At 52.7% G+C, this 13,984-nt stretch overlaps 1 protein-coding gene and 1 pseudogene across 1 annotated transcript in view; both read right to left on the bottom strand.

Moving 5' to 3' along the window:
* Positions 1-13,984, bottom strand: part of LOC136387717 (patr class I histocompatibility antigen, CH28 alpha chain-like) — a 79,103-nt pseudogene that overhangs the window by 62,076 nt on the left and 3,043 nt on the right.
* The window catches only part of LOC136387723 (saoe class I histocompatibility antigen, A alpha chain-like), a 31,514-nt gene continuing 19,340 nt past the window's right edge, over positions 1,811-13,984 (bottom strand). Inside the window, exon 7 of the mRNA XM_066359693.1 lies at positions 1,811-1,927. Within this exon, the coding sequence (XP_066215790.1) occupies positions 1,923-1,927 (5 nt within the window). The 3' untranslated portion in view covers positions 1,811-1,922. The remainder of the gene's footprint in view (positions 1,928-13,984) is intronic.

A 13,984-nucleotide genomic window follows, 5' to 3' on the forward strand; every position in this document is an offset into this window, starting at 1 on the left:
GCTTCAGAAAAATGAAAGAAAAAAAAGAAGGAAACCCACATCCCCCAACATTCCGGCATGAGGCTCCACCAGTCAGGTGAGAATGGACTAGACTCTGCCTCGGGACATGGTGACACAGAGAGGCTAGGACTGTGCAGACTGCAGTGGACAAGGGTGGTGGGAGTGGCCGGGACAGTGTCCAGCTGCCAGGAGAGCAGAGACAGCAGTCCTGGCCGTGGGGCCAGGGTCCAGCATCAGGGAGTCAGGGGTGTGAGCAGTGACATGTGCCCAGCAGCAGGACAGTGGTTCCTGTGTGGGACCCGACCTCGGCTGGACTGTGGGTCTGCTCCTGGCTCTGTGGCCTCAACCTGGTCTGTGGTTTTCCCCAAACACTATTAGACCCCAATACCGTGTATATACTGCTTTATATCTGAAGTAGAAACAGTTGGGATTCCATTGTTTGTTGGAGGAAATCAATCAGGGAAACAGTTTCAGAGAGCAAGTGTTCAGAGATTTTATTACCCTAACCCGGGGCCACTTCCTAAATCTTCCCGCTGACTCCGCCCCACGGCAGAGAAAATGAAATGTAACTCCCAACATCACATCTTCTTACACACCCCCAGGCCCTCCCAGATCCACCATCCCTGAGAATTAGGCTCCAGACCAGGAATCACCGTGTAACCAGCCCTGCAGGTGAGGCTGACACACAGCCCTGTGGGATCCTGGTCTGGGTTCCTGCTACTAAACGTGTGACCTGAGACCAGCAGCATCAGCACCGACCTTGTTATAATCCAGATGCTCACACTCTGCTCCCGACGGTCTGAGTCTTAACAAAATGGCAGGTGACCCCTGCGCACAGGGAAGTCTGGGACTCCGTGGTCGCCATGCCTTCTAGACGTGGAGACAGAACTGTGCCGTCGGCTCTGGTGTGTGTCTGAGCAGATGGCTCAGCACTGGGTCCTGGTCAGTCCTTCCTCCTTTGTCTCGTCAGTCATCACTGTGTGGGTCTCCTCCACCATCGTCAAGGCTTTAAATACTATTTCTATGTGCCGTCTCCCAAGTCAATTTCTGCAGCCAACATCTCTGCTGAGGACCCAGGTTTGAAATCCGAGGTCGCCAGCTTGAGTGTTGGCCTGAGGTGTGGAAGTCCCGGTTTCTATTCAGGGTCGGGGCACACAGGAGAGGCAACCATTTGTTTCTACCCCTCCCCTTCTGCTCTCTCTCTCTCTTCCCCTCCCACAACCATGGATCATCTGATTCAAGCCAATCATCCCTGGGCTCTGCGGATGGCTCCAGCAAGACTACACCTCAGGCACAAAAAATGGCTCAGTTGCTGTGAGCATTGGCCCCAGATCAGGGCATCACCATGTGGATCCTAATTGGGGCACATGCAGGAGTCTGTCTCTGTATCTTCCCTCTTCTCATTTAGAAAAAGAATAAAGCTATATTTAGAGTCTTATCTCAATAAGCCAGTAAGGTGCTGCAGCTCAGCCTGACCGGTGGTGGCCCTGAGGTCACTGGTGCAAAACCCTGAGCTTGCCCGGTCAAGGCACATACGAGAAAAAACTACGAGTTGATGCGTCCCCCTTCTCTCCTATTTCTCTCTCTCTCTCTCTAAAAAAAATAAATGAATTAAAAAGCAAAAAGAACAAAAACTGCAGCTCAGGGCACCTGAAGTAAAGACAGGGATGCTCTTTTCTCCTGACCAGAGAAGACTCTGCTGGACAGGGAAGTGTGGGGAGGGGGCCTGGGGGCAGGGGTGGGCCAGCCTCCCACCTCCTCACACTATGCTGATAGGAATGCAGACACATTCAGATGCCCTTTACAGAGAGAGAAGTGAGAGGTTCCTGAAGTCACAAACAGGGGTGGCGGGTGTGTGTGTGTGTGTGTGAGTGTGTGTGTGAAGCATCTTCCGTCACTCAGTCCCTGAGAAGGCAGCTGTGTCACGCTGTAGAAGAAAATGCAGATGTTGATCGACTTACGACGACCTATGCAACTTAACAACCACTCGACTTTACAAACCACAATCACTAGCCATGGCTGCTCTGCGTCTGGCAGCGCGAGCGTTATTTTGATATGTTTTGCAATTGGAAAATGTTTCCTATGGGTTTTTTTACACCTGTATTTTGTAATTTTGTATGTTCTGCAAATATTAAACCAGTTGTACTGGTAATTCAGTGTTTTACTTAAACCTGACGAATGTAAAAATAAGAGACAAAATGGTGTAGAAATGATACAAATGGCATAAAATGAACAAAGAAAATTATGATATATAACAATAATGAAAATTATGATAAAATATGACGTAAAGATTTTTATAACATTATTCCACAGTACTGTACATAGAGCCTACTGAACCTATGACCAAAGCGTGTTATGACCAGTCTGTCTGAACCAATCGTGTTCGTAAGTCGAGCACTAACTGTAATCACAAATATATTCAGGTCAGCGATTGTAACTGGTGACATTCTCAATAGCCCACCTCATGCTCAAAATGTCACAGGGAATCCCCATCACCCAGTTTTGTCCCTCTGTCCCAAACCCTCCCCACATTAGGGTCTCACCTTTAGAAGCCGTGAGAGACACATCAGAGTTCTCTGGGAGCGGTCACTACCTGGGGTAGAACACAACACGACGTGGTCAGAACTCCCAGGACAGGAGACTAAAGGAGGAACTATGGGGGTGGGGTCCCCCATGGCTCCTGTCTGCACTGTCACAGGGCCTCAGGGGTCACTCCCTCCATACTCACTGGGAGCCTGAGTATAGCTCCTTCCTTTCCCACCTGCGGGAAGAAAACATCCCATGAGAGACCAGGAAGGAGGCAGGGCCATGAGGTCCTAAAGGAACCCCTAGTCCTGGGCCCCAGAGAAGTTTCCAGAACTGTGAGTACAGACCCAGGGCAGGATCAGGAAACCTGAGGAAAGTACATGTGTGGGGACTGGACCAACTATCCTCTATGAGTTCTGTCTTCAGCAGGACACTCCCCTCTGACCTGTGACTATGGGGACCAGGTCCCCATCACCAGACTCATCAAGGTGATAACTCTGTCCCTCATGTTCATACGTGCCTCACTAACGAGTCAGTATTAGCAAAATGCTCCAGACTGGGCAAGGACAGGTGTGGGAATGTTACTTCCCATTAATGAAGAGGACACACTTCTTCCTGAGCTTCAAACCCCCGGTGAGACAAGAAACTCAGACCCCACCCTCCCTACCTGAGCGCCTCCTCCTCCACATCACAGCTGCCACCACAGCTCCAGTGACCACAGCTCCAAGGAGGACCAGGACAGCAACGGTGACCACAGTGGGGATAGTGGCCTGAGGAGGCTCTGGGAAGGGAAGGGAAGGTGAGGCCCTGACCCCCAGGCTGCAGCCCTGACCCTGCTGAAGTCCTCCAGAGGCCCCTGCTCCCTGAGAAGAGGCTCTGTGCCCACGTCCCCTCCTCACCCCATCTCAGGGTCAGGGGCTGGGGCAGCCCCTCGTGCTGCACATGGCACGTGTAGCTCTGCTCCTCTCCAGGGGGCACCACCACAGCTGCCCATTTCTGGAAGCTCCCGTCCCCCGCAGGCCTGGTCTCCACAAACTCCATGCCCTGGGTCAGGTCCTGCCCTTCACGCTGCCAGGTCAGGGTGATCTCCGCAGGGTAGAAGCCCAGGGCCCAGCACCTCAGGGCGACCTCACGGTCAGAGATGGGGTGGTGGGTCACGTGTGTCTTTGGGGGATCTGAAGAGAAGGGTGAGAAATTCAGGAACTTTGCATCTGTCATGAGCCACTCCAGCAGCAGTCATGTGACCATCCTGAGAGTGGACAGGACAGCTGGGGTGGGGGAGGGAGCACAAAACCTAGACACCAGCTGGATAGAGGCCACTGGGATGATCTCCAAGTTTTTTGTTTATTTCTTTGTTATTTGTTTTGTTTTGTTTTATATGTTTGGACAGGAGGCAGAGAGATAGACTCCCATATGTACCAACTTCCACCAGGATCCACCCAGCAAGGCCCTTACACATTGATGCTGTGACCATTTTAGGATGTTGCTCAGCAACCAAGCCATTTTTAGCACCTGAGGCAGAGCCCACTAGCTATGGTCAGTGCCTATGGCCAACTCCCTGGAACCAATTGAGCGATGGCTGAGTAAGGGGAAGAGAAAGAGAGAGAGAGAAAGAGAAAAGGCAGAGAAACAGATGATTGCTTATCCTGTGTGCCTTGACTAAGAAACATACCAGGACATTTATTAATATATGTTGGGCTGTCGCTCTACCCCTGAGCCATCTGGATGATCTCTTAGTTTTTAGAATGTTCCAGAGTCAGAGGGACATAGTCCAGGGTAGGAGGCAGTTCTCTAAGGGGAGAAATTCTTTTCATTTAGAAAAAGAATAAAGCTATATTTAGAGTCTTATTTCAATAAGGCAGTAAGGGGCTACAGCTCAGCCTGACCAGTGGTGGCCCTGAGGTCACTGGTGCAAAACTTCTGGTCTCAAATTAGGTGGAGGTCAAATGACTCAGAAAAGCTCAGACCTCAGACACACTGGGTGGGGGACAGAGAACAAGGCCTGAGGGAGAAAGTCCCCATGGGTCCCAGGGCCACTGCCAGGGTCAAGGGGAACCTTGATGGTTTATTTCAGGGTTGGTCTCCCTCTATCCCGAGATACAACACCCTAATTGTCCCTGCGAAAAGGGGGCGTCCTCTCTTGTCACGGGTCTGAAAACCCAGGGGACTCAAGGTCCCGATCCAAAGGAGGGTGTTCTGACCCGGGTCCATTTCCTGTCTCCGTGTAGGAGCCGCCGCCCGAGGGGAGAGGAGGGAGCCCCGCGGCCCTGGTACCTGCGCGCTTCAGCGTCTCCTTCCCCTTTTCCAGGTAAAGGCGGAGCCACTCCACGCACGTGCCCTCCAGGTAGACCCTCCAGTGCTCCGCCTCACCGCCCTCCTCCCACTTGCGCCGAGTGATCTGAGCCGCCACGTGGACCGCGGTCCAGGAGCGCAGGTCCTCGTTCAGGGCGATGTAGTCGGTACCGTCGTAGGCGAACTGACTGTACCCGTGGAGGAGGCGCCCGTCCGGGTCCACTTCGCAGCCGAACATCCCCTGGAGGGTGTGAGACCCTGACCCCGCCCCGCGGTCAGCCCCGCCCACTCGGCCCCGCCCACTCGGCCCCGCCCCCGCCCCGACCGCGGGGATTAAACCTAAACTTAATACGAAATCGGGTCAAAGTCCCGCGGACTCGTCCAGGGTTGGGTGAGAGGTTCCGTGGTCTCGGGTGGAGCTCGGATACGGACACTCGGGCGACCCCGGCCCGTCCGTGGGGATGGGGTCGTGACCGGGACCCGCCCGCGTGGCTCACCGTCCTCGCTCTGGTTGTAGTAGCCGCGCAGGGTGTTCAGGTTCACTCGGGAAGCCTGTGCGTTGTCCTTGGCGAGCCACGTGTTCCGGTCCCAATACTGCGGGTCCTCCTGCTCCACCCACGGCTGCTCCATCCACGGCGTCCGCGGCTCCATCCTCGGGCTCGCGGCGTCGCTGTCGAACCGGACGAACTCCGTGTCGTCCACGTAGCCGACGGTGAAGAAGCGGGGCTCCCCGCGGCCGGGCCGGGACACGGCGGTGTGGAAATATCTCAGGGAGTGGGGACCTGGGGACGGGGAGGGGCTGAGACCCGTGACCCTTCCCGGCGCGGGTCGCGGGAATGGAAAAGGAGCCGGGACAGAGCTTGGAGCGGTGTCAGGGCGGGGCCGAGGCGGGTGTTGAGCGGGGGTCTGGCGTCTGGAAAGGGTGCTGGACACGCGTCTCCCCGGGGTCCTGCGCCCCCGCTGGGTCCCCTCGCTCCTCCCCGCAGAAGCGGTTCCCTCACGACCTGCACTCACCCGCCCAGTTGGGGGTCAGGACCAGGGACACCGAGAGCAGCAGGAAAAAGGTTGAGAATCCCATGACTGTACCCTCAGGTAGGAAGAGAATCTGAGTTGAGTGGATCCGCTGGGATATAGTAACCTGCCCAGGCTGGGCCCCGCCCCTTCCTCTTCTCTTCCCAGAATCACTCCCCCTGAAATCGTCTCCCTGCTTCCGAGTTCTTATCTCTCCCCCTGGACTCTTTTAGAAGAAAACTCACCCCAGGGACTTTGATGTCAGAGAGTGAGCTCACCCTGGGAAGGGAGGTGGAGGGACAGGGGTTTGTTTCTCTTAACCCTGGAGGAGCTGTGTCTGAAAACATGACATGGAGACTCTCAGAGACCAGTCTCCCTGTTGTCTGTGAACCCCAGTGGGGAGCACAGTCTTGGGAACCCTGAACATCAGGAAGCTGATCTGTAAAGAAGTGATTTTGGCCCCGGTCCAAAAGTGTGTCTAACCAGCACTGCGGTCAGACTCACAAAGCTCCTGAATTCTACTTCCCACACAGTGTGTCTGTGACTCGGGATTGTTACATTGTGAAATGATCTTCATTCAGTAGACCTGAGTTTATCTGTGAGTCCCCCACGTCCTCAGTACAGAGAAGCCCAGGGAAGCTGTGTGTCACTGCGCATTTCAACAGGAGCATGTACATCCTCAGAGTTACAAGTGCTCAATGCGGTCATCCAAATGATGGAGAGAGAGAAGGGAGGTTGGCTGGAGGCGTCCCAGACCCAGGGCAGAGTAAGGAAAGTCCAGAGAGGGTGTCAGGGAGCCTGGACCCTAAGTCAGCCTTCAGAGGGGCAATGGTCCTGCCTCAGTTTCCCTGTTGTTCTCAGTCTGACGGGAAGGAGCCTGTGAGAAGCGAGGTCCCAGAGCAAACGGGGCAGCAGATTTGAGAGCACAGCAGCGGAGCCTTCGGTCAGTTATGCTCCCTCAGGCTGAGGTCTGGGTGTGCATTCTCACGCTGCCATGTGACCTAGTGGAGGAAAGAATGACAAGATATTGTAGGAAAAGGGGAGAACTGCTGGACCAGCACCTTTACGTAGATGAGAAGGGATGAGGCCTCGAGCACCAGCACAGGGACGGCTCTGGCTGGGAGTGTGGACAGCTCACCTGTGGTGACGTCTCCAAGTAGACGGTGTTGGAAATCTGTAATAATTGTCTTCTAATGTGTTGTTTTCTCAGTGAAGCAGGAAACAAAGTCACTGGCAGTAATGAGATGGGAAGGAGGGTGGATGTTTGAGCAGAGGATGGGGGAGACTGAGGGAACCGTGCAGGGACAGGATGATTGTGGGCAGCAGTGTGGAGCCCCTTGTGATCTGGGTCATGATGTTAACGTGACAGCATCCACGTGTCTGTGTTGTCTCCAGCCTCCTGTGGCTGCACGGGGCAGGTGCAGGGAGGGCAGAGGGAGAATTCCCGGCTGTGAAGTTTTTCCAAGCAAGGGTGAGAAGGCAAGGGAGACCAAGGGAGGGATTGAAATGTTGTCCCGTGGAATTGACAATGAGTGAGGAGGACCGGACTGGTGGTGGCACAGTAGATAGAGTTTTGACCTGGAAGGCTGAGGTCACCAATTCAAAACTCCCAGGTCCCTGTCAGAGCTGCAGGTGCAGGAACACCCTGGGAGGACTGTGTGGATTTGGCTGATCCTGGGCTGAGACCTCCGGGGGACACAGTGGGAAGGTTTCAGGAGCTGGGGAGGGTGTGTGAGGGGAGACAGAGTGGGGGTGCACGGAGCCTGTGGAGATGAGCGTGCACGATGTTTGGGGGACCAAGGGTGACTGAGACAGACAGGGGAAAGGAGAGAACAAAGTTAGTTCTGGTAGATTCCAGGCAAGTGGTGGTGAGTGTGAGAGAAGGAGGTGGGAGGGGCAGGGGTCTGGGGCTCTCACTTGGGCTCTGTCGATGGGGATGAGGAGGTTTGAGGTGGTCAGCGTTAGTTCCAGTGTGTGGTCCCCTCTTGACCCCCTGATTGTGGGGTGGAATGTTTTAGGAGAGGCAGGTTATAGAGGATGTGCAGGAGTTCACTGTTAACCCTGAGGGAGGGGACTGTGCCCACACCAGGTCTCAGGGTGACACGTGCAGTTGGAGTTGTGGCATCTGGGGCACCAGGTGTGACTCTTGAACTGGGGTCCTGCTTCTTTCCTGCTGTGGGGACAGAAGTCCCAGGGGAGCTGTGCTTTTATCCCCTATAGTTCTTACCTGCATATCTACACTGTGGAAGGTTATAAAGACATTGAGATGTTATCCCAAATGAGAGATATTTCATTTCAAAATCTGAGTTTTAAAATGCTGGGAAATAGGGAATGAAAGAAATGTTTCTGTTTCTCAGTTTACATGGTGTTACCATCAAGGGGACAGAGAGGGGTGGCAGGGAGGGACAGACCCTCAGAGACGGCACAGGACCTGAGCGCTCCTCTTCTCCACGTGAGAGGCTCTGGGGGGATGACACAGAGGACCTTGTGTGACTTTGACACTTTATACAGTTAGGGAATTACAGTTATTTTCTTCACTATAATAATGTTTGAAGAAAAAGGTTATTTTCAAGACATGAACACCGAAATATTTAGGGGTGTGTGTCATGATGTTGGCAGGTGATTTTCAAATGTTTAGCAAAAATTATAGAAGTATATGACAGAGAAAATGTAGCAAAATGTTAAAATGATTAAGTTTGGGGTGACCATGTGTTATTCTTTCAAACTTTAGGTATCTTTAAAATTTTTCACAATAATTTGGAGAAATGTTTTAAAATAATAATGTGTAATGACTTGGGAAACGTTTACAGCATAATGTTGAATGAAAATTAGGGTCTAATCTGAGTGGTGGCGCAGTGGATAGAGCATCAACCCAGGACCCTGAGGTCCCCAGTTGAAAATCCCGAGGTCACCGGCCAGAGCGCATGCTTGTCAGCTTGACTGCAGGATCATCAACATGACCCCAAGGTCTCTGGCTTGAAGTCCGAGGTCTGTGGCTTGAGCCCAAGGTCTCTGGCTTGAGCAAGGGGTCACTGGCTCGACTTGAGCCCCTTCCCAGTCAAGGCACATGTGAGAAGCTATCAGTGAACAACTAAAGTGCCACAACTACGAGTTGAGGCTTCTCATCTCTCTCCCTTCCTGTCTGTCTGTCTCTAAAAAACAAAAGAAAAGAAAAAGAAAATGAGGTTTAAGCTTGTGTGTGTGAGAATGTCCGTGTGTGTGAATGTGTGTGTGTGAGAATGTCCGTGTGTGTGAATGTGTGTGTCATTGTGTGTGTGTGTCCGTGTGCATGTGCATGTGCCGGTGTGAGTCAGTCAGTGTGCGCAGCCCCTGTGTGTTGGTGCGCAGCAGTGTGTGTGACTGAGTGTGCATTCCCTCACTCATCACTCAGCAGATGTTGTAAAATCAACAACCAGGCACCTTCAGGGCAGTGGGAATGCAGCTGTGGACATCACACCCCTGTCCCTGTCCTCATAGGGCTTACGGTCTCAGGAAGGGACAGACAGTAAACAAATAGATACAGTGTAAGTGTGCTAGTGACCTGGGTGTGAGAAAAGCACAGCTGTGTTTGCCTAACCTGCAGTGGCGCAGTGGATAAAGCGTGGACCTGGAACGCTGAGGTCACCCATTTGGTCCCCAGGCTTGCCTGGTCAAGGCACATATGGGAGTTGATGTTTCCTGCTCTTTCCTCATCTCTCTCTTTCCTCCCACCTTTCCAAAAATGAATTTTTTTAAAAACCCAGCAGCGTAGGGTGAGGGAGGCTGGGTGCCCAGGGCAGGGCAGGGAGGCCCCTCAGGAGGACCTGGGGAGACGGTCAGGGAGGGAGGTGCTGCCTGGTGACAGGTCCTCAGCCCGGGGACAGAGCGCGGGCTCTGAGGTCTGAGCACCCCGGGGTGCCTGTGGGGCAGGAACACCAGGGACCGGGGTCTGGGCCCCTCACTCGGCCACCGCTGTGTCCCCCGGGCCCAGACTGGAGAGGGTCCTGCAAATGAGAAGGGTTTACAGTGTAAATCAGGGGTCCCCAAACTTTTTACACAGGGGGCCAGTTCACTGTCCCTCAGACCGTTGGAGGGCCGGACTATAAAAAAAAACTATGAATAAATCCCTATGCACACTGCACATATCTTATTTTAAAGTAAAAAAAAAAAAAAAAACAGGAACAAATACAATATTTAAAATAAAGACCAAGTAAATTTAAGTCAACAAACTGACCAGTATTTCAATGGGAACTATGCTCCTCTCACTGACCACCAATGAAAGAGGTGCCCCTTCTGGAAGTGCGGCGGGGGCCGGATAGATGGCCTCAGGGAGCCGCATGTGGCCTGCGGGCTGTAATTTGGGGACCCCTGGTGTAAATCATGCCTGAACAGGTTATTTGGGCACACGGAAGCACATATGGGAGTTGATGCTTCCTGCTCCTCCCCCCTTTCTCTCTTTCTCTCTCCTCTCTCTAAAGATTAATAAATAAAAATTTTTTTTAAATGTTTCTGTTGAGACATCAACTGACAGACTCATATGAGCTCCCTTGTAGATCACTGTCTCTCCCTGGCTGTTTTTAAGATTCTGTCTTTAACTTTTGGTATTTTAATTACAATGTGTCGGTGTAAGATTTGTTAGAATCCATTGGAGTCTGAGAAGACCAGTGTGACAGGCTTTATTGAAAGGAGCCTGCCAGGCTGGCTCGCAGGGGGGAGTCCACCAGGTACAGGCTGGGACGTGCTGTTTAAGGGTTAGGGGCGGGGAGTAGGAAGGGCCTTGGGGCATCAGCTGATTGGCTGCTGGACAAAGGATGATTTTCTATGGAAGTTTGAGTGTGTTTAACTTCTAGCGGTCTTCAATCACCCAGGACTTCTCGGCTGGTGACGGCAGATATTCCTTTGTGGTTGGTCATCTGCCACAAGCCCTGAAACATCCTCACTGGCAGGGTTACAGAGATGAAACCTCAGATTCCCGACTACGTGATATATTTATATATAAAAGGAAAGAGAGTGGTTCCCAGAGAGGCCTCTGGGAGAGAGGAGACAGGGGCGCATATGTGACCCCCAGTAAGAGAGAAACTAGAGCTGGTGTTAGGAGGTCAAGAACTGGGGCATGGTGGTTGGGCTTAGAGGTGATGAAGAGGAAGAGAAGAAGAAATTGAAAAGCCGCTGTTTCTTTGCAGAATATTCAAGTAGAGAACCTTGCCAGGCCCAGTCCCGTATTTAAGTGAGGAGCCCGTCACTTTCACTGGAGCGAGGCCTCAACCAGGAGAGGTCCTCGAGGCCTGAAGAAGGAAGTGGAAGAATCCGCAAGGTGGTCATTGGCAGTTGCCTGTCGTGAGTGCCCGCTGGACCGGGTGGTGTGGTGAGATATGGCCTCTTGGAGGAGCATTATGGGATGGACTGGCCTGGTTCTTCTCGATAGGGGCACATGTGGAGATTCTGAGAGACAGAGGACCTGTGGGGGTGCAGATGTGGGTTTTAGGGGAGTTGGTGGGATAAGGCTTAATGTGGGAGAGGTGAGTCCAGTGTGAGTCTCCTTCCACTTTGATGGTGGTAGCGGTGGACAGTACGGGGCCCTGTCCAGGTAGGCTGGACAGCGGTTTTTCCGTGTCCTCCTGTAGCCCTGGAGCCCAGGGAGGACTGACAGGTGTGAGTCCGTGGTTGGAAAGGGCTGTGGAAGGAGCTTGTCAAGCTGGGAATGGTAGGTTTAGTATAGCTTGTCTGCTCGGTTTGCAGCGGAGGTGGGTAATCTCCTCTGAGAGTGCTGGCTCTCTCACAGCAGGTGGCCCCTCTCTGAGTCTTGGAACAGGGAGAGCGGAGTGACGGAGATGAGTGTTATTAAGAGGAACAGGGAGAGCTGAGTAAGCTGAGGGTGACATGCACAGACACATCCAGCAGTCAGCTGCATAGGAGGAGTTAGTCTTGATTACCAGATTTTAACTAAGATTAAGAGAGTTTTTTTAGAAGAGAGGATGTTAAGAGGGAGGGTATGGGGCAGAGTATGCCTTTAAGGGTAAGGAGATAAGAAAGAATAGAGCAGCTGGAATCTCCGTCCTGTCTGCTGTCAGGGGGTGATCACAGTCACTCAGGCTCAGACTGTTCTTCTTCTGGGACTTTAGTCAGACTGACCTTGCTGGGCCCTCAGGGGGAGCAGGCGTATCTGGGCGGTGATTCAGGTTGACTGGAATGGTGATTTGTAGGCGTGTGTGGAGATGGAGCTTCCATTTTCTTTAACCTGGAGACGTGAAACCAGGGGGCCTTTCCCGGGAGTTTTGCCGCCGTGGGGGTGGTGAGGAGAACCTTGGGATTCACTGTGCTGGGTGGTCCAGGTAAATTTATAACAGAATTGTGCAAATCTGGCTCGCCGAGAAGCAGTAACAGGGCCGACTCTGAGGACGGGAGGTGAAAGGAGAGAGGGTCTGAATTTGGAGAGCCAAACTGGGATTCCACTGTTTTCAATAAGAAATCAATCAGGGGAACAGTTTCAGAGAGCAAGCGTTCAGATTTATTACCCTGACCGGAACCACTTCCTAAATCTCCCACCTGACTCTGCCCCAAGGCGGAGAGAATGAGATGTAACTCCCAACATCACATCTTCTTACACACCCCCAGGCCCCGCCCAGACCCACCGTCCCTGAGAATTAGGCTCCAGACCAGGAATCACCATGTAACCAGCCCTGCAGGTGAGGCTGACACACAGCCCTGTGGAGATCCTGGTCTGGGTTCCTGCTACTAAACGTGTGACCTGAAGACCAGCAGCATCAGCACCAACCTTGTTATAATCCAGACTCTCACACTCTGCTCCTAAGGTCTGAGTCTTAACAAAATGGCAGGTGATTCCTACACACAGAAAAGCTTAACTCCGTGGTCGCCATGCCTTCTAGACGCAGAGACAGAACTGTGCCGTCGGCTCTGGTGTGTGTCTGAGCAGATCGCTCAGCACTGGGTCCTGGTCAGTCCTTCCTCCTTTGTCTTCTGCAGCCATCACTGCCTGGGTCACTTCCTCCATTGTCAAGGCTTTAAATATTTTTATGTGCTGCCTCCCAAGTCAATTTCTCCAGCCAACATCTCTCCTTTGGACACAGGTTCGAAAAATCGAGGTCGCCAGCTTGAGTGTTGGCCTAAGGTGTGGAAGTCCCGGTTTCAATTCCCGGTCAGGGCACACAGGAGAGGCAACAATTTGTTTCTGCCCCTCCCCTTCTTGCTCTCTGTCCCTCCTGCAGCCACGGATGGACTGATTCGAGCACACTGACCCTGGGCACTCAGATGGCTCCAGCAAGCCTCCACCTCAGGTGTAAGAAATGGCTCAGCTGTATCAGCCCCAGATGGGGGCATTGCCAGATGCATCCTGTCTCGGTATCTCCCCTCACCTCTTTAGAAAAAGAATAAAGCTATATCTAGAGTCTTATCTCAATAAGGCAGTAAGGGGCTGCAGCTCAGCCTGACCAGTGGTGGCCCTGAGGTCACTGGTGCAAAACCCTGGGCTTGCCCGGTCAAGGCACATACGAGAAAAAACTACTATGAGTTGATGCATCCCACTTCTCCCCCCATTTCTCTCTCTCTCTCTCTAAAAATATTAATTAATTAAAAAATTTTTTAAAAAGCTGCAGCTCAGGGCACCTGAAGGAAAGACAGGGATGTTCTTCTCTCCTGAGCAGAGAAGACTCTGCTGGACAGTGAAGTGTGGGGAGGGGGTCTGGGGGCAGGGATGGGCCAGCCTCCCACCTCCTCACACTATGCTGATAGGAATGCAGACACGTTCACATGCCCTTTGCAGAGAGAGAAGTGAGAGGTTCCTGAACTCACAAACAGGGCTGGCGGGTGAGTGTGTGTGAAGCATCTTATGTCACTCAGTCCCCGACAAGGCAGCTGTCTCACGCTGTAGAAGAAAGTAATCGTGAACAACTCAAGTCACTCACGGTAACTGCTGACATTCTCAATAGCCAACCTCAAGCTCAAAATGTCCTGGAGAATCCCCATCACCCAGTCCTGTCTTCTCTGCCCCACCCTCTCCCCACATCAGGGTCTCACCTTTAGAAGCCGTGAGACACACCGGAGCTCTGGGCACTATCACTGCGTGGGGTAGAACACAACAGAATGTGGTCTGAGACCACAGGATGGGTGATTAAAGGAGGAACTATGGGGGGTCAGATCCCCCATAGGCTCCCGTCTG

The sequence above is a fragment of the Saccopteryx leptura genome, chromosome 1 (assembly GCF_036850995.1).
Source record: "Saccopteryx leptura isolate mSacLep1 chromosome 1, mSacLep1_pri_phased_curated, whole genome shotgun sequence".
NCBI classification, from domain to species: Eukaryota; Metazoa; Chordata; class Mammalia; order Chiroptera; family Emballonuridae; genus Saccopteryx; species Saccopteryx leptura.